At 45.6% G+C, this 19,862-nt stretch overlaps 1 protein-coding gene across 1 annotated transcript in view; it reads right to left on the bottom strand.

Annotated features, from left to right (window-relative positions):
• The window catches only part of MYPN (myopalladin), a 1,604,598-nt gene that overhangs the window by 337,069 nt on the left and 1,247,667 nt on the right, over positions 1-19,862 (bottom strand). Inside the window, exon 14 of the mRNA XM_069610599.1 lies at positions 19,288-19,437. Within this exon, the coding sequence (XP_069466700.1) occupies positions 19,288-19,437 (150 nt within the window). The remainder of the gene's footprint in view (positions 1-19,287; positions 19,438-19,862) is intronic.

A 19,862-nucleotide genomic window follows, 5' to 3' on the forward strand; every position in this document is an offset into this window, starting at 1 on the left:
AGAGAGAGAGAAGAGACAGTGAGAGAGAGAGAGAGAGAGAGAGAGAGAGAGAGAGAGAGACAGAGACAGAGAAACAGAGAGATCAAGTGAGACAGAGTGTTAGCTTGACATAGGAAGCCAAAACAGACTTATTGGGAAACTAGATTTTCCATTGCAAGTCACTAATACTTAAATGCTCATAAATGTTTATTTGTTATCATAGCAGTGTCTTAACTGCAATAATGTTAATCTGTTCTCACAAGCAGGTTACGAATAGTGTTGAGAATAAGATGGTTATGAGTAGTATAAATATAAAAGTAATATTCAAATTTCATTATTGTGCTATTTTGATTATCCTCCGGTCTGAATAACATTTCATTAACTAGGTTACTCCATTTATATCTATTGCCTTTTTCACTTATTGATTTGTTTTACTCAATCCCATGGTTGGACCTTTTGTGGTAAATATTTAAGTAATTTGTTTGGAGGCATGTTGTCATATTTATGAAAATGGCTGTTTTGCACTAATACTGTACATACATAATATTCTCATTGACCCATTTACAGTGGTTCTGTTCTGTAGTGAAAATCTGACTTTTCTTATTGTTTATGTTTATTGTTATGGTGTAACAAAGAAAACCTTACACACATTTAATTCAAAAATACATGTAAAGTACCGTCAATTCATAAATAAACACACACATAATGATACAATTACACTTCACAATTATATACGATAGCTAATAACAGATAACTAAATTAAAATCCATGTCATTAGGACATCAAAGATACAATTTCTTCAATGCATCTAATCGCCGCCAAAGCCAGTGCAATCCATTTCTCATTCCAAATCGTCTGACATGTAACAAATCTGAGTTGTAATCTGAATGTATTCACGCTCAAATATTGGGTTTGAGGGACACTTTTGTTGCTTGAATTTTCCCTGGTTTACCTCCAATTTAATCAGGCGGGACTTAAATGACTTTTTTACAGAAGTATACCATTTCTGAATCTAGTGGTATGATTCCAAAAGAAACTAAGTACACCCCATCTCCTGCAGCACAATTTCATATCAGCTGGTAAACTATCAATATATGGAAACAGTACATGGAATAAAGTCTCATTACAACTGTTCTTCTTTGTTAATCGATATGAGTGTTGTCCTGTGGTAATATGATATGATAGGTTATTTATAACGCGCTTAATACCCAGAGGTTTCTAAGCGCAGACCCCGGGATCGAACTTGTGGTGCTCTGTGTCGTCGTGCTTCCAAGGCAAGCACGTTGCCCCTGAGCTATCCTCCCAAGACATCGTGGCGTCAGGCACATATTTTGCTGAATCGGCCTAGTGATAGATGACAGAATGACAATGGGCAACAAGGGAGTTTTCTGAAGTGGTTTTTCATCTAGTCATAGGTCCCACGAGGATACCACTGTGAGTGGCAACAAACGAAGCAGTGGCATTGAGGAAGGGTAACCTGTTCTTCTGCACCAACTGGCCAGGCCCGCAATCCTGACAGAAGCTTCAGAAAATGTCAAGCACTCTCAGTTCAATGCCTTACAAATGAAGGTAGCCAAATGCCATTTTCAGCTTAAAATGCTTCCATGTCTTGGGGTGTCAAATGAAGTATAGGCTTAGATCGAGGAAATGGTAAAGTCAAGAGACAGTGAACTTTCATCAGGGATCGGTTCAACTCGGTTTAGTTTACTTTTTATTTCTGTTATTTATTGAGTGCAGACCTAGCTTCAAGAAGTAGCACAGTACTGCAAATTAGAGGGTAACAGGATAACAAGATAGAGGGGAAAGTTACAATAGGACTGTGTTACCTTAAATTTAAGCAAAAGGTGCAGGAATGAATTATAAATTACTCACTGTACTGACTAACATACTCCTAGTCCGTAGTGCCCTTTCCTCCATACTGTATGGGCGTCCCTCGCTAGGGACGGGAGACAGAACCTTTTTCACCAGAAAAATCATCTTCCCCTTTAAATTTAGATGCGCGCAGGGGCGTGGCCCAGGGAGCAGGCGCTCCCCTGACTCCGCCCACCAGCGCCACTCTTCAGTCTCCTTTGACGCATCGACAATATTAACATTACCTAATGACACCAGTTTTATTAGGGGGGAGGATGGTGAGACGTATGGAGGAAAGGGGACTTTGGACTAAGAGCATGTTAGTCACTACGGTGAGTAATTTAAAATTACTCTTACGTCCTGTCCCCTTTCATCCATTACTGTCGTCCTGTCAACCGATGTCCACCCGACGTGGGAGGGTCAAGAGGACCGACGATGTTGATGCCCACCCTCCCAAACGGTGTGCCAACCACTGGCAATGGTTGCAGTGGGGTGATGGCTCTGCCTCCAGTCTTACCAGACAACTGACAAGTTGGGCAGGTCCTGCAGTGGGACTCCACTTCTACTCCCATCCGGGGCCAATAGAAATGGGCAGAGAGCCTCTGCTTAGTCTTCTTGGTACCAGGATGACCCTCTAAGGGCACCTCATGCGCCAACTGCAGCAGGAAGGGCCTGTAAACCTGGGGTACTACCAACCTCTTGAGGGCACCAGGTTCAGGCTTAGTGGGCTCACTAACAAGGAGCTCACCCTCCCAATAAATCCGAAATGTCCTAGGCACTTCTCCTTGTGCCTGGGACAGGGTCTGTGTCCTCAGATCCACGAGAGAGTGGCACTCTCTCTGTCCCTTACAGAAGTCTGCCCGGGAGGGTCCCCCTTCAGCTAACAAGCATTGAAGGTCGGGATGATCCTCCGGGTTAAGAGCCTCTCCCACAGGAAAGTCTTCTGGCTCGTCTCCCACAGGAGTTGAGAGGGGATTTACCACTGGACCCTCGGCAGCCTGTCGAAGGTTTGTCTACCAGGGAGCTTAGGAAAAGGTCAGCTGTGCACGATGGTCCCTCATAGCTCGGGAAGAGGGCGCCTTACCAGGTCCACTCTGGGTCAGTCCTTGAGGCACAGCAGCTTTCAGATTGCGAAGGAGAGCAACAGCAATTCTTCTCATCCAGCAGGGCTTCAAGATTAGCTTCAGTTACTCCAGTTACTCGTCGTAGTGGACTTCAGCTTCTGAACATGATTCCTAGCAGTGAGAGGTCCCCAGATATACCGTTGATCTCCCATTCATTCCGCTGGGTCACACTCAAGCATCCAATCACGACTAAGGTCATTCATGCAGGCAGGCAGCCAATCAGGCACACAGGGCATTCAGGCCATTCACTTCTCTCCAGACACTCACAACAAGTTATGCGTATTGGGACAAGTACCGAGCCATTCAACACTCCAAGCTGCATTCATACCGGTTTCGTGCAGGGCTGTCTCAACCATTGTGTCAAACACCAGATACTAGACAGCCACAACATAGAATGCATATTCGTCACACACTCAATTCACCCAGGTCCCACCCACAGGCATACCTACAACATACAGTCATTGAGAAGGCTCCAGCCAGTCTGGTCGGCATTTCCCCACACTACCATATACGGAACTTCCACCCAACAGCCAGTCTAGGGGAAGGGACAGAGGCAGGCTTCCCGGGACTTCAGGAAGATCAAGGTAACAGGTGATGGAAGGCAACTGCCCATGGGGGCCATTTTGTCTCCATCAGGAATCTAACGATTCCAATGACAGGGCCTGGGCATCCCCCAAAAAAAAAACGCTCAGGGCACCAGTCATTTCAGCATGGAGCTGCCACCAGCACGTACCCTGCTCTGTGGGTCACACACAGGTGCCCAAAAACATACACTAGGGGCACAGGGTTGTGCCCCTACCCATGGATGCCAGAAGGGTATCCCATGGGTCTGTTCACCAAACCAAGAGAGAGAGCTGCACCGCCAGGAGTCCCACATGAACTCCTGTGCGATAAATACGACAGAACACATGATAAAAAGCAGTAAAGGACAGGGATACGGAGGCCCTGTCCCTCCGATGCATTTCCAGCATCACACCTTGTGAACCAGGGGGGTCGGAGGAAAGGCATACGCATTCATGTCGTTCCAGTGAATCTGCATCGGGTCGCCCAGGGAGCCCCTGCCCTGTCACTGCCAGGACATGAACTGGGGGCACCTCCTGTTGGAGCAGGTGGCGAAGAGGTCCACCTGACGATGACCCCACCTGTTGAAGATCCACTGAAGGATCTGTTCATTCAACTGCCATTCGTAGCTGTCCACACCCAGCCTGATGGGCCTGTCCGCCTCCAGGTTGGAGTCCCCCTGGGAGGTGTATTGCTGACAGGTGCATGTCGTTTACCAGCACTCACTCCCAAATGTCGACTGCTAGAGTGCACAGGGGAGGAGACCTAGTGCCACCCTGCTTGTTGATGTAATACATGGTAGTGGAGCTGTCAGTCTGAATAAGGATAGCCCTGCCGCTGATCATAGGGAGGAAGGCATTGAGAGCAAGCCAGATGGCCATCAACTCAAACAAGTTCATGTGAGCCGCCTGCTCCTGACGGGACCACACCCCGTAGATGTTGTGGCTGACCAAAGTTGCTCCCCAACCCTCCAGGGACCAGTCTGTGGTGATGGTGACCTGAGGCGCTGGTTGATGGAAGGGCCTGCCTATCTGCAGGTTGCTGTCCCTGCCCCACCAGACTAGGTCCTGGTGGAGATGAGGCGCAATGCTGACCATCTCTGCCTGGGAACCCTTCTCCTTGCTCCAGGAGGCTGCAAAGTGTAGCTGCAAGCGCCTCATCCTGAGTCTCGTATGTGGAACTGCGAGGAGACATGCTGCTGTAATGCCCAGGAGGTGTTGGTACCCCCACGCCAAGGTGACTGCTCTGCTGAGAAAATGCCCTGTGGCCTTCTTGATGGCTGTGATCTTGTCCTGTGAGGGGAAAATCCTCTTGGAGCTCGTATTCCAGATGAGGCCCAGGAACGTTACACTCTGCGTAGCCTCCAGCTGTGACTTCTTGAGATTGATGGAAAATACCAGCTTGTGTAGTGTGTTCATGAGGGCGGAGGTGGCACACTGCCTCCGGAGACCTTGCCCTGACGAGTCAATCGTCTAGGTATGGGTACACGTGGTGACCCTGGGCTCTGAGTAGGACTGCCACCGCATTCCTCAGTCTTGTGAAGACCCTGGGTGCCAAATTGAGGCCAAAGGGTAGAACCTTGTATTGGAAATGAGAACCCACGATCCTGAACCTCAGAAAGGACTGATGGAGCTGCCAGATCGGGACGTGCAGGTAAGCATCCTTCAGATCCAGGGAGCACATCCAGTCTCCCTCGCACAACGTCTTCGCTTTAAGCGCTGGGGTAACCTACTTTAACTTTTGAAGAGGGAGGGAAAGATTCAAGGTGGAAAAGTCCACCACAACTTTCAGGCCAGCCTGGTTCTTCTTGTGTATGGTGAAAATCCGTAAATAGAAGCCCTGAACCCGCTGAGAGGCTGGGACTTCCTCCACTGCCTGACTCAACGAGCGAGCGAATTACCGCCAGCAGAGTTGCTGTCCCAATTGTAGAAGTGGAGGGGAGGAGAGAGGAGAAGGAGGGACAGGGAGCCAGAAGCCCGTGGATACTACGGAGAGGATCCATGGGTCTGTGAACCTTGTCTGCCAGCGTTGAGAGTGAAGGGCAATCCTGCCCCCCACCAGGGACTCGCGGATCCGGATGGGTGTGTCATGCTTTTTTTCCCTCTGAGGCTGGGGCTGAGGTGGGGGACTGGAAAAAGCCCCTCTAAGCCACCTTGTGCTGCCTGTGCCTGTGCTGGCTCAGTGATCTGTCCGGTTGTCTGGACCGTCTCTCCTGGAAGCCCCTGAAGCCGCCAAAAGTCCGACCTTGTCCGAGCGCTGGTGTGTCTGGCTGTATGCTTGGGAGTTGACTTTGTGAGGATCGATAAGGATTTGCCAGTCTGTGAACTATTCTTCTTCTTATTGAGTTCCTCGTCCGTGGAAGAATGGAACAGATTGCCACCGTCAAAAGGCAGGTCCAGTATACGCTCCTGGACATTAGGATTGAACTTGGTCACCCATAGACAGGCCGTCCTTCTCATGTCAGAAGCAATACATACGGCATTGCCTTAGGTGTTAATGTGAGCCACAGTGGACTCCATTATGTCCTGTGCTACTATTTTGGCTTCAGCCAGCCCAGCCTTGAAGCGCTCTTGTGTCTGCACAGCGAGCTCAGGAAGTAAGTCGGCGATCTCTCGCCAGAGCCTTTGATTGACAGCAGCCAGCATGGCATCACCATTGGATTGCCGCATTTGCGGGAAGCGTTGCAATCAATGTTCTTTCCATATGCTTCCAAGATCTTCTCCTCCTTACCCATAGTGCAGAGGCTGATGTAGCCGATGACGATTGTGGCTTGGAATAGAGAAAAGTTGCGCCAATCACAGAAGAGTGTGGTTGGGGGTGCGCCAACAGCAAGATGGGGTCGCCCTCCAGTTGCCTAAACTTCGCGTTGAGGCGCCTATTGGTAGGCTGTCCAGAGTGTGGTTTGAGCCATCCTTTTTTGGAAAGCACCATCACATCCTTTTGCATTGGAATCCCTGCTCTAGCAGAGGGGCGTATGGTGAGGACTTCTGCCAGTACCCCCGCCTCCCGTCGTTCGACCTGATGCTGAGGGAGCCCCAAATACTCGGCCAGGCCCACAAGCCGTTCGTGAAAGGCCTAGCATATGAGGGCGTGTCTGGGTCCTCCTCCTCATCCATGTCCACCAATGTGTCCTCTTGGTCCGGTGAAGCTGGACAAGTGCTGGGCGCAGGTGGCTGCAGCATACTGACAGGCGCAGTAGGCTGCTGTGGCAGCGGATATGGGGCTGCCGTGACAGGGCGAGGCATGGGAGCCGGTGTCATGGGGACTGGTGCAGGCAGCTGGGGCTGCATTGGATTCGGAAGCGCTGGCGTAAGTTCAGGGTGGTCGTGGGTGCTAGCGGCAGTACCTGAGGGAGCATAATAATAATACTAATTTAGCATTTATATAGCACTACGAACCCTCGGGTATCTGAGTCCTGCTTTTATTACCCACGGTGTGTGGTGCTCATTTATTGACCTCGGAAGGATGAAAGGCAGAGTTTGGCCTTGCCGGGATTCAAACCTGCATCAGCAGGCTCTGCACAGATGTCAAAGCGAGCGCTCTACTCGCTGTGCTATCGGACCGGCTATAATGTCCCTAATAACATCCTTGAGGATGATGCCCATCTGCAGAGACCTTCACAGACCGGCGGAGTGCTTGGTGGAGCGGGCACGGGGCCCAGAGGTTGCTGAGACCTGGGCACAATCTGCCTTGCTGTATGCAGGGTGTATGTGCCTTGCGACGCTGAGGGATATGCCCGGGCCACGTGCCAGGCAATGACCAGTGCCACCTGGAAACTCCTTCCCTGCCTGGTACCCAAAGGGGAATGGTGTCAGGCGAGCTGCCATTTTGTTTGGCCAGGCTTCATTTTTGTTGGGCTGCATGTCACATGCCTGTGTCGTGGTGCGCGTGGTGGAGGTAGAGGCCTGGCCTCCTCCAGCTCTCTTGGCGGTGTAGGATAAGGCCTAACCTGCACCTCAGGATTGGGCCTGCTAGGCGGATTACCCTCGGCTGTGGTGCCAGTAGTGCAGCGTACAGGCGCCCCCTCAGACATCTGTCCGGTTTTAGGGAGGAGTCGCCCTTGCGGGTTGCGGATGACAACAGTACCCCTACCTTGGGCCTGGTCTTGTGCTTGACGAATTCCTTTAAGTCCTCTGGAGGTGAACTTCCAAAGAGCTCCCCTCACCTGGCTAGTCTGTTCTTCAGAGCGTGTGGTGTTGCATGCAGCCCTCCCAGCCATGGTCGGGGTCAAGGCAGCAGAGGCGGAGAGTGTGGAGTTCGGACATAGGGAACAGCTACTCGAAGGCTGGACACCTATGCACCCAGGAAAGCCCAGCCAGGTAATGGATTAAATCAAAGTATCTGACTAACCATGTCTCACCCACATAAGTGGGGTGGCCAGGTCCTGAATGTATTGAGGAAGAGGTGGCTGGGGAGGCAGGGCTGACCAACAGACCACAACCAAGAATGTTGGAAGGTACCAGCAGCAATCTGTAGACACACTCCAGAGGCACTGTCAAAATAACAAATGTACTAACCAATCCCCCCTTTCCTGCTCCTCCAACATAACCAACGCCAACATAACCTGCTGAAGCCTGCCGACAAAGACAAGTGCTGGGGAGGAGCGTGGCGCCGGAGGACAGAACTACCTGATTAAAGAAAATAAAGTATTTTTCCGGGGAAGAGCGTGTGGAATTACTAAGCCGTAGGTGAAAGCAGTCAGTTTCCGTTGACGCGGAAAAGAGGACTGAGGAGTGGCGCCAGTGGGCGAAGTCAGGGGAGCGCATGCTCCCAGGGCCGCAGATCCACGCGCATCTAAATTTAAAGGGGAAGATGATTTTTCTGGTGAAAAAGGTTCTATCTCCCGTCCCTAGCGAGGGACGCCAATACAGTAAGGAGGAAAGGGGACAGGACGTAGGAGTATGCTTGAGGTAGGGGGGATTGGTTAGTGCATTTGTTATTTTGACAGTGCCTCTGGAGTGTGTCTACGAATTGCCACTGGTACCTTCCAACATTCTTGGTTGTGGTCTGTTGGTCAGCCCTGCCTCCCCAGCCACCTCTTCCTCAATAAATTTAGGAAGAGGTGTGTAACCTGGCGACCCCACTTTTGTGTGAGAGACATGGTTAGTCTGATACTTCGATTTAATCCATTACCTGGATGGGCTTTACTGAGTGCATAGGTGTCCAGCCTGCGAGTAGCTCTTCCCTATTAGAGTTTTTTCATTCATCCGAGCTGCGCGCCAGCGACCTTGAGCTGAGTACATTCTGGGTACATTGTAACTCTGCATTGGCCTCTCTGGGAAGGAAGTCAGTTTACTAACAAAACACGAAACACAGATTAAGCAAACAATGAACTACGGATTGCAGTCCTTCTGTAGTTCTATTTGGTAGTTTTAATCAGTGTTTTGTAGTACGCTGGCATAAAATAATTCCAAATGGCCATTGAAGAACAAAAGATATGCTGCTGCGCACTTGGACAGAATAGTGATGTCAGCTGAAATGCAATATTTGGCAATATCTCTAAATGCCATTAAAGGGCAGAGAATTATCCTTGGCTGGTCAGTGCATTGGTATAATATGCTAAAAATAAAAAAAATGCTAAATCCCTAAATGCAATTGGGGGCAGAAAAATAATCCTTGGCTGGTCATGTGCACTGGTACAGTCAGCTAAAAATACAATTTTCAGCAATATCCCGAAATGCCATTGAAAGGCATATAATTATCCCTGGTTGGTCTGTACATTGGTATGGTCAGTTAAAAATACAATTTTTGTCAATATCCCTAAATGCCTCTGAAGGACAGAGAATTTGCCCTGAGTAGACTCTGCACAAATACAGTAATGTCAGCTAAGAATCCATTGTTGGCAAAATTCCAAGTTGCCACCCAGAGATTGCTGTTTGGGGCTACAGAGATGGAAGGAAGATGGAGGCAGACATGAATAGCTGGAGGAAAGCAGTGAGGCTTCCCCAGATGGGAGGGGTGATCCCACTCCTAATTCATTTTCTAGATTTTTTTAATCCCTTAATTGGGTTTCTGGCTTTTTTGTTTTGTTTTGCGCAGAACTCGAATTTCTTTTGAGCTGTTTGGGGAACGATTTTTTACTTTTCCACAAGGCACCTTATCAAGCTCATAACCTAAGGGCCTAAGAGCAGATACCTAATTCTGGATTGGCTATATGCTGAGCACCAGTGAGTCCAATGGACATTTAATTCTTTTAAAAGCATTCTATCCTCATTTAATGCATTTTTTATGAAAAGCTCATGGTGCATTAATAGGTGTCTTTTTTGGATTTGTTCAAATTTTTCCTTTTCTCAATTTTTCGTCTTGAATTTTAGATTTTTCCAGGCACCCAGTCTTTTCCTCTTCAACTGCCTACCTTCTATGTTAGTGAGAATAAGGGCACTCTTTTCTCTTTTACCCTGCATTTAAGAAAGGTATTGAGGTATTAATTATTCATTGAGGCAGATGCTTCTATGAGATTGTCAATCATGATTTGGTGAGGCAGGTTCTAGATTACCTAGCATGTTCTGTGAGGTTACCTATCACAAGCTGCAGAGGCAGGTAGTTGTTTTTTTTTTACGTGACTTTGATTTCTTGGAGAAGGTTGATCAGTCTTAGAGCCTCATCAGGAGTCTGGCGGCATCCCAGAAGTAATATCGCTGGGATACCGCCAGATCAAATAGCATTACCACTACTCGGTCCAGTGATTTTAGTGCCGGATCACGAGTAGTGGCACAGCTGTAAATTCCCATTTGCCATTGGACCCAAAGGTGTTGGGGGGCGCTATTACCAGTGGCGGTAATTGTGTCAGTGGTAATGGCACTGAAAACGGGCAGTAAGGGGACATTTTTACCTCCAGCAAAAAGCTGGATCTAAAACTCCCACTTACTGCCCAACTCATGATTGGGCCAACCCTTAAATGCAGCGGTAATAGCATTAACGCCACATTTAAGGGCTAAGGACCAACTCATGATGAGGCACTAGGTCTTGATTTGAGGTAAAGACAAATGACAATGGTTCAGCTTTTCTATTAATGGTTTATTTCATTTTAAGTGTGTTATGTATAGTGATGATTAAAAGATGTATTTTTTACATAAGAGTGTAAGACACATTCATTGAGTGTTGACTACTGTGTGCTATCAGATGACTTTGAACATGAATATTAAGCGTGGGGCATCTATTTGAATTACTGTGTATTGATGTGTTATCACACTATTAGAGGGACTGCCCCCGGGCACTTAGCTAAAGAGCTTCCCATGCTACAAAGGTTATATGATAGGGACATAGCCTTCAATCAACTCCCAGACAGGCACCTTCTACTCCCGCCCACAGTTAATGCAAAAATGAGGGATTGAGAAGTGCAGCACTACTGGTTTCCAGGGAGCACTTACTAAATAGCTATGTAGAATTGAGATCCCTCGTCCGCTCCCTCCGCATCCACTGCAGTCCCGGTAAATTAATCACTGCTGTGTGTAAATTGAAGATCTAGAAAAGTCCCTAATCTGCAGTGTACACAGCCGCCTCGCCAGCACAAACTTGGAAATGTCCCACAGCAGTGACATGCCGTTATGGCGACAGTCAGTCATTGCACTGACTCAGTAGTCTAATTTTGACTGCAGCTACTCTTTTGACTGCTTGGCGACCACATGCTGGACGCTAGTTTCAGCATAATCAGTATATCTTTCCTATTCAGCATCTTTTCAACCAGTTAGGATCCCATACTGTTGCTCGCCTGTGCTTAAACCGTCTTTTTTGCTACACTGTTCAGTGGAACTAGAGAGCTCACTATGCATCAGGCCTTCGGTGTTTAGCCAGATAGGAAGAGATCTTCATTTTTAATTTGAAGACTACGTCCCTTTCCTTTTCAATAGGCAAGCCTGGGCAGGCTATTAAAGAAACCACAGGTTTTGAACCTAGGGGCTGAAAAGAGACATTCGTCCTGAAGTAGGCAGCTATCAACTCATCATTCTGCCGAAATGCCACATCTGCTGCTCACGTTGAGTCAGTACCGCGTGTAAATACGTGCCATTATAGTGGCCGATGGCGTTGACCTTATTCTGATTAAGTGTCCATTCTAGTCCCAACAAATAGATTGAATCTAACCACACCTGTAGTTCAGCTCTTAAAAGTACAAGATTGGTGAGCTGACGGTTACTCTACATACTTAAGTGCCTACAAATTCATGTAGATATAGTACTCTAGTGATTTGTACTTATCTCAGATAGGGCAAGTTAGGGATAGTGCAGGAGTATTTGCAGTATTCATACCTGCTTACTCATAATCCTCCCTTGCTCTTCCAGCCAATATGTTTTGTTTTGTTCCTAGAACTTATTAATCAGTATTTTGTTGTATTGTCATTATGCACACGTACACTTGTTTCACAATTCAGTTCATTTGTCTTTTAGTAAATGTGATGTTAGATCATGCACATATTTTTTAGTTGGGTTCATCCAGAATGATGTTAAGCATTTATTTTTGACTTTTTGAATTATAATAATAAAATATTTTTCTCAATTTATGGTCCATTTGTTTGTACCATTTGGTGTAATTATATTTACACACACATCATGTACTGGTTGTTTTATGTTTCTATGCTGAGTTTATCTTAAGTCACACTTAAACTGTATTCAACGGGAACACATTTTGGTTTGTTGTCTCTGAGTCAGTCAGACCCCCAGAACGCACAGAACACTGAGCCAAGCAATGAGTAACTCCCAGGCTCACTAATAGATAATAGAGCCTTCACCAACTCAAGTATTGAGCCACTGCAGCAAGTGTCAGCACACAATATGGGATTCAGTAGCAGGATACACAACCTAGGTAGACGACTTCCAGCACTGGTCACTGCACAACTGCGACTTAGCACTGACTTTGCGCGCACTTCGCGCATGCGCAGTAGTTTTGTCTCTGAGTCAGTCAGGCCCGTAGAACACTGAGAACACCGAGCCGAGCAATGAGTAGCTTCCAGGGCCAATAATGGATAATAGAGCCTTCACCAGCTCAAGTGTTGAGCCACTGCAGCAAGTGTCAGCACACAATACCGGTTTCAATAGCAGGATACACAACCTAAGTAGAAGACTTCCCACACTGGTCACTGCACAACTGCAATTTAGCACTGACTTTGTATTGATATGTCATACAAAGTACATGTCTTTTTTTAATAGATGGTGTGAGCAATGGTAAACCTCTCCTGTGTTGGCAATTGTGAGCAACCGCCTACTGCAGGGGTTGTTGCCTGCTCTCATCTTTGTTGCACAGTGGCAGGTGCATGCTTTTCCCTACCCCTACACATAGCACAGCCCCCATTTTTGTGTGTCAAGGACACTCGGCTGGGGGTGGAGGCAAGGCTTGGGAGGTAGGGGTGATAAAATCACATCACTTTGGCGACCGCGGCAGGACGTGGCTCACCTTTCCTATACCCTAGCAACATTCTATATTATCCCCACCTGGTTACTGAAGAGGTGTCAGGGGGTTTTCTTCAGGCCTGAGTGATACAAATAATAACATACACGCTAGTGAAGAGAAAGCTGTAAACCAAGGCTTAAAGCACTCTAGTGAAGAGCAGGGTGACTTTTCAGGCCAGTCCTCTATACAGCTTTCAAGCTAGGAGGCATTAAATCACTCTAGTGAAGAGCAGATTGTAAAATAAATACTCCTGACAGCTAGCTAGCTAAAACATATTGGAATGGCTAACCCACATGATGATGTTCCTATACCTGTGAACTGCCACCGTGCAGTGATCAGGAAGTTAAAGGAAAGAGGTGTTAGGGAAACCAACACCACTTTCAAAGTGGCAGTGACTGGAGGATTGCCATGGGAAACCAAGTTAATACACATGAAGACAACTGGTACTAAGCCAGGAGACATGTTTGAGACCCTACAAATTAGGAGGGATCTAGATCAAATTCAATATACACCCTATGAGAATCCTGAAGTAGCCTTACAGCAGGTAGACCACCAGAACTTGCTTCAAGGGGCTAGACATACCACACCACAAAGGCTAGATATGGTCCTTTTGCTTTTGCTATGGAAGGGCTAAACTTAGAACAAATCCTTAGGTTCCACCCAAATAGAGAGGCACATTACTCATATACCAGGGAGCGCTATGACATTCTGGTGGGACATTTTGACACTGCCCGCACTCAAGCTGTAGAATATAGAGACTTGGGAGATGCTCAAGCAACACCCAAACCTATGCTACCAGGGAAGGAAGCAAGGCTTCCATTCCAGGCCCACAAAGCCTTATTGGGCACTTGCCCCACAAGGCAGGTGAACATCCCTAGATGGTATTCCAGTAGACCGAGCCAGCTAGAGGCAGCTTACCCTTACGTTGCTCCAAAAGAGGCAGCAGGTGTTAGCAATCATAATGCCAATAGGTTGTAATTCTCCCATGGAACTCTGTGATAGTTGGGTTTCAGTGTACAGTTGGGTGTACCTTTATTTTACAGCATTAACCTGCATTCTGCAGGAAAGAGACAATAGACTCCCATTGAGCATAAGCATCAATGGGTTTAAGACTGGCAATAGCTGGGGGCAAATATTCCATGGTAGATGGAGAACTTATGCCCCTTATACGAGGTGAGTCAATAAGACTAGTAGTTGCCAGACTCTAGCAGCATTTCCCAGTGACCAAAAAAGGTAACTCCAAATTGGTAACAGCTATTTACAGGTCCCTGGGCAGGGATCAACTGGGTAGAACAACCAGGAAAGGAATTAGGTCAAAGTAAGCAGTCTAAAGGAGCACCACCTAAAATCACCTCTGGTACCAGACAGGGACCAGACAATCATACCTTCTCAGCTAGAGGCAGAAAGGGAAGGACAAAACCTTCCAGCATGCCCCTTGACAAAGAAGAAAGGGAGAACTTTAGTAACAGAACACCATCTGTGGAATGTGATACCACCAGTCCCAAGCTAAAAAGCTGATTGGAATAGAAAACCCTTTAAGGGCAGAAGTGGTAAAAAAGTGCCTATGAGTCAGAAGATAGGGCATAGCTTAGGTGGCCACAAAGATATAGAAATATAGACTATCCTTCAGGACTCGCCACCCAAGGGAGAGCAAAAGCCCAACAGGGGAAAGGCGGAAGGAAGCAAACTGCAGTTTTGAGAGTGAACAATCGCAACAATGCTATACACTGTAAACCAGAATTACAAGACAATACCAAAGACTAAAAGATCCAAGGGATTGGTTAACTGTACAATTAGACTCTAGCACACAGTTCTACAAATTCAAAGATAGACAAAAGAAGCTTTTACATCCAATACCTACTAGTCAAACAGTAGAGGTTGATACTCCCACAAGAGAAGTGGCTCCGAAAAATAAAGCGTATATAGTTACAATTCACCTTGAAGCGGAATATCCAAAGTGCAGGCACTATTTTGGTCTGATTTGCACATAACACAAGATTGCCTTTTAGCAGAACATAAGTGGTCCAGGCTATATGTTATGGAAAGCCCTAAAGGGGAAGAAGTAGTTAAACCCGTTAATACACATAAACATGGAAAATGTAGTGAACTCCTATGCAGCCTCAGGCCTGTTCTAGTTGCAGCACAGGGGTACAAAATATGTAGCCCATGTAGGACATGCCATTGACAACCTTACACATACAATGCACAGTGTTTGCAACACCAAAGCCTCAGACAAAATAATCCAATCAAGGCACAGGCTATACCACATCTTAAAATAATTGTGGATTGGATCAAGGGGTTCTGATAAAACACTCATGCCCCTACAATACATCATTGATTCCACAACAGATGGTTTAAATTAATTGGTAATACATTTTAGAATCTTAAATGTCCTGTGCTTTTTCCTAGTAGAACATAATCCCTCTTAGAAGGCATACAGACATGGTGGACATATGTAGATGACATATACTGTGCAGATGAAAACTTAGATAAATAATTAGAGAAAGTTGATTTGATCGATAGGACACTAACAGCTAAAGGCTGTAATTCAGTTTAAACAAGTCTAAGTTAGTATATAGAGAAATAATATCTTTGGGGTTTTCATTATCCGAAGAGTGAAGGAGATGCGTTCCACTCTCCTATAGAAATGTGCACACTTGCAGAGCCCCTGTACACTTAAGCAATTACAGGCCATACTTGGTCTGTTTGAACTTTGGGCCCTCATATATGACAGACTTTGCAGCAATATGACTTGTTGAAGCCCAAAGTCCGTCCAACGACTAGCATGACTAGACTAGCATGAGACTTAGAAATGACACTATTTCCTGGCAGATTGGGTGTGGTTGTCTGAATTTATTTTCAGCTCATCCCATATCGATAGGAGTACTGATTCTGTTCCTCTCATTGGTCAGAAGCCAACTTGCAAGTGGTTGAGTATTCCCTTTCTTTCAACGTATTTAAGTAGGAATTTGTATGCATGGCTCTCCAAGATCTTCGCTGGCTAGGGCAAGTTAATTATAGGTCTGTAGTTGCTTGGATATTCTCCACTCTGATTCCTTTTTTTATCATGGGTTCGATTTATGCTGATTTGAAGGATGTTGGTACAATTCCTGTTTTAAGTGACAAGTTTATTAAGTTCCGGAAGTGTGCCGCTGGCGGTTTGTGGTTGTGGATTTCTTTGAAGATGTCCCGGGGGCAAGGGTCAATTGGAGATCCTGCGAGGTTGGTGTCCTTGATAAGTGTGGAGAAGATTTCTTCGTTAATCGGTTTGAGCCAGGTGAGTCTTGCTGTAGTCTGTGTTTCACCCGTTGTCTATGCTTCAGCGGTTAGGGTTGTATTAACAAGGTTTGTGTTGATGGTCTGTTGGATTGTTTCTATTTTTTACCTTAAGTGGTTGGTGATGCTGCCACATAGTGTGTGTGTCAGGATGATGACTTTCTTGCATGATAAAGGGTTTTTGATGTCTTTGATGATTCTGAAGAGTTCTATTTGTGGGTTGGTTTCCGATTCAATTCTTGTAATAGTATGAGTTGGTTTTGGTATCTTGGTGTGTTTGGTATTATTGGAAAGGAGGACTAATGCTGTTTTGATGGTATTCTGTTTGATCTAGGTTGGCATCTGTTTGAGGTATGCATGCCTTGAGCTGGTGGATGTGTCTGATGGAAGATATTTCGAAGTAGCGTTGAGCATCATCTGCGTAATAGTGGATGTGAATGTTGTGGCTGACATAGAAGGATCGTAGGACCTCATGCAGAGGAAGAATATCTAGGGTGAGAGGATTGATCTATGTGGGACCACACAGGTGACAGGCAGTGGGGTTGATCGGGAGGTAAACATATGGATGAACTGACGCTGGTCTTCTAGGTATGAGGTGAACACCTGGAGAATGGTCTCACCAATTCCCATGCGATTGTGTAGTATGTTAATGAGGGCTTGATAATCCACTGTGCTGAAGGCTGCAGAAAGATCAAGGAGTACCAGGAGACAGTGATATCAATCATTGAGATTGTGGAGAGTATTGTCTAGCACTTGGATGGCGGCAGCCTCTGTGCTACATCTGGATCTGAAGTCAGGTTGGTCAGACAGTGGGGAGTATTTGGTGTCAATCTGTGCTTGAATTTGAGTGGTTACAGCACTTTCAGGGATCTTGCCTTCAAAAGGAAGGTGAGCAATTGGGCAATACTTGCTGGGGTCATCAGGGTTCATTGTTCTTTTTATTTTTAGGACTGTCAGTATTTGTCCAGTTTTGAAGGTAGGGGGACATGTTCCTTAGGTGAGGGACGCTTTGGCTATATTTGCTGAGGTAATCCGGATTCAGCATTGTTTTTAGATGTGGGTGTATTTGTACAATTTTGAGGGAAGGCGGAAACATTCCTCAGGGGAGGGATGCATTGGAGATAACCAGGAAAGTATGGAGTGTGTTTGTGGCGAGTGTCTTGAGGATGGAGGCTGGCAGGAGGTCATCAGAGTAGTAAGAAGATCTGAGGGAAGCTTGGGTGTCAATGAGGTCATCCATTGATAAGGTTTTAAAGGTGGTGCATGGAAGTGTTTCGCTGGGGCAGGGTGAGTGGCAATGTGTGTGTGTGTGTGTGTGTTTGTAATGTGGTTGGAATCAATGTTTTCACAAATCTTGCTTATCTTGTCAATGAAGAATTTGTTGATGGTAGTAGATTCCTTGATGGAATGAGGGAGTGGAGAGAGTTGATGCACTGTTTGATTGCCTTGAAGAGAGCTTTGCTTGTATTGTTGGATTCCGCTATCGTCTTCTGGTAGTAGATAACCTTCAATCTAGTGATATTGGGGTTAGGTCAGATGGCGTTCTGGAATTGCACCAGGTTTTCTCTTGCTTCAGATTACTTTTTTTCTAATATTCTCCCAAATCTTCTGTCGTACAAGCGGGCTGAGGGCTTATGTCTGATGGTTCATTGTTTCTTTGGTGCATGTATGCTGATGTTTCTTTTCAGGGTGCTGTTGAAAGCTTCTAGCATGTTGCTGCAGTCCTTTTACTCGGGTCCTAATAGGAGGAAGTGAGGTAGTCAAGGAGTGGTTCTACAGAAAATTCCTTGAAGGATCGGAATATCTGCTTGAAAGGCTTATGTTTTAACCAGTTGGCTGGGGCAACACTATCAATGTTGAATGGAATGGCCAGGTTATCGGACCAGTCAAGGGGTATAGGTGTGTTGCAATGGACAGTCGGCGAGGCAGTGGAATTATGATCTAGGATGTGGCCTTGCTTGAGGTTTGGGTCAGTAGTTTTGATGGGTACATTTCACTGTGTCTAATAAACTGAACAGTGATTCCTTCATAATCAGGGTCCCCGTGCTGCCTGGGAGGTTGAAGTCTGTTGTTGAGGCAAGTGAGTGACACAGTGTTGACCAGTCAGCAAAATCATCATTGAAGGAGGGGATGGGTTTGGGGGGCCTGTAGATGAAGGTGTTGGTTTGAATGTGTGAGAAGGAGAAGTGGCAGGAGAGGGTTTCAAAGAAGCTAATTCTCAGTGTAAGATTGGTATGGATTTTAAATGAGGTAGCTGGCTGTTCTTCATAGTTAATGATCCTGAGAAAGCCCTAGTTTTCTCATGATATCTGGTCAAGAGGTAACTCTGAGTTAAACTTGGGAAGGTCACTGTCATACTCCTACTGATCTTCTGTGAGTCTGTTAAAACAATGTAAGTGTTGTGGCTGCAGAAGAAGGAAATACCATTTTATGCAGGACATAGTACATTTGACAGGGAATGAGATGTAAATGTTTGATCTATAGACTTTATACAAAGCATATGATGTTTACTGTCCCTATTTGTCAGTCATTGTCAAATCAAAATAAGCAGCTTGATCCACTGGGAATGGTCAGCCAGCATCCAAGGAAAGAATTAGAGGGGTATGTTAGGTTTATGGCACCAAACTGGTTTATGATCTCCACTGCTTCTCCAACATCCCCAAATGCTCTACATGCATTAAAAATTGATAATGACAGGCTACCTTGATGATAAACATATGTATGTTTCCTTAACACCAAATTCATATGAAAAAGAGGCAAGTAACTCCCTATTTAGAAAAGCCGCTTTTACCAGATCCAAATATATATATATATCAACAATGAAACATAAAATATATGTGATGTTACAGACAAAATGGTTTCTTTTTTCACATTACCTGTCAGATTAGATAATTTTTCAGAGACAGAATATCATTGATATTTTGACATGGTTGAAAAGTCATATACAATTGTAAGACAAAGTAAACATTTCAACTGTAATTTGTCATGGAAATTATAGGAAAAAATGCTAACATAAAATGGGTTCTTTAAATGTAGCATGTGAACTTATTTTATAGAAACATGCAATGCATAAACTCAAAAGCATACAAAACAGTTTAAATTCCAAAATTACTTGGGGATTTGCAGCCATTATTGTATAGTTTCCATCATCGTCATTTGAAGCTGCTTCTATGTGCAGGGAACATGTTCCATCAGCTTCTCTTTTCATTTTAAAATGTTGATTTTTCTTTGAGATCTGTGTTCCGTCTTTAAACCAGTACACCTGTAACAATGAAAAATAATATTTGCCACTACTTCCAGTGAACATTGTGGGCCTCGTTTCTTCCAGATTTAATCATTCTTAGTAGTGCTGGTAAACTGTCACCAGCCAAAAGCTACCTAGATCATAGCAGCACATCCATAAACAAAGCAGGAGTATTGCTCTCTATATCGCTCCTTAACAAATTTAAAACATACAGAAATGTTGGGCCCAGTGCTGTAATGTTGATTATGGAACAGTGTGTCCTTGTTCAATCTTGACTATTTCCTACATAAAAGCGAGGGCCCTATGGGAACAGTTTCTAGGCCAACGTGCGCTGAACCATGGGCAGTGGGAGCAAACAGTTGTTTGCTCATCAGAGAACAGCAGATTCATGGAGAATGTCCTCATGCTTGTTTGGTTAAGTGAAACATTATTAATCATCATCA

Source organism: Ambystoma mexicanum, chromosome 8 (assembly GCF_040938575.1).
Source record: "Ambystoma mexicanum isolate Mex_15411 chromosome 8, UKY_AmexF1_1, whole genome shotgun sequence".
In the NCBI taxonomy this organism is placed as follows: domain Eukaryota; kingdom Metazoa; phylum Chordata; class Amphibia; order Caudata; family Ambystomatidae; genus Ambystoma; species Ambystoma mexicanum.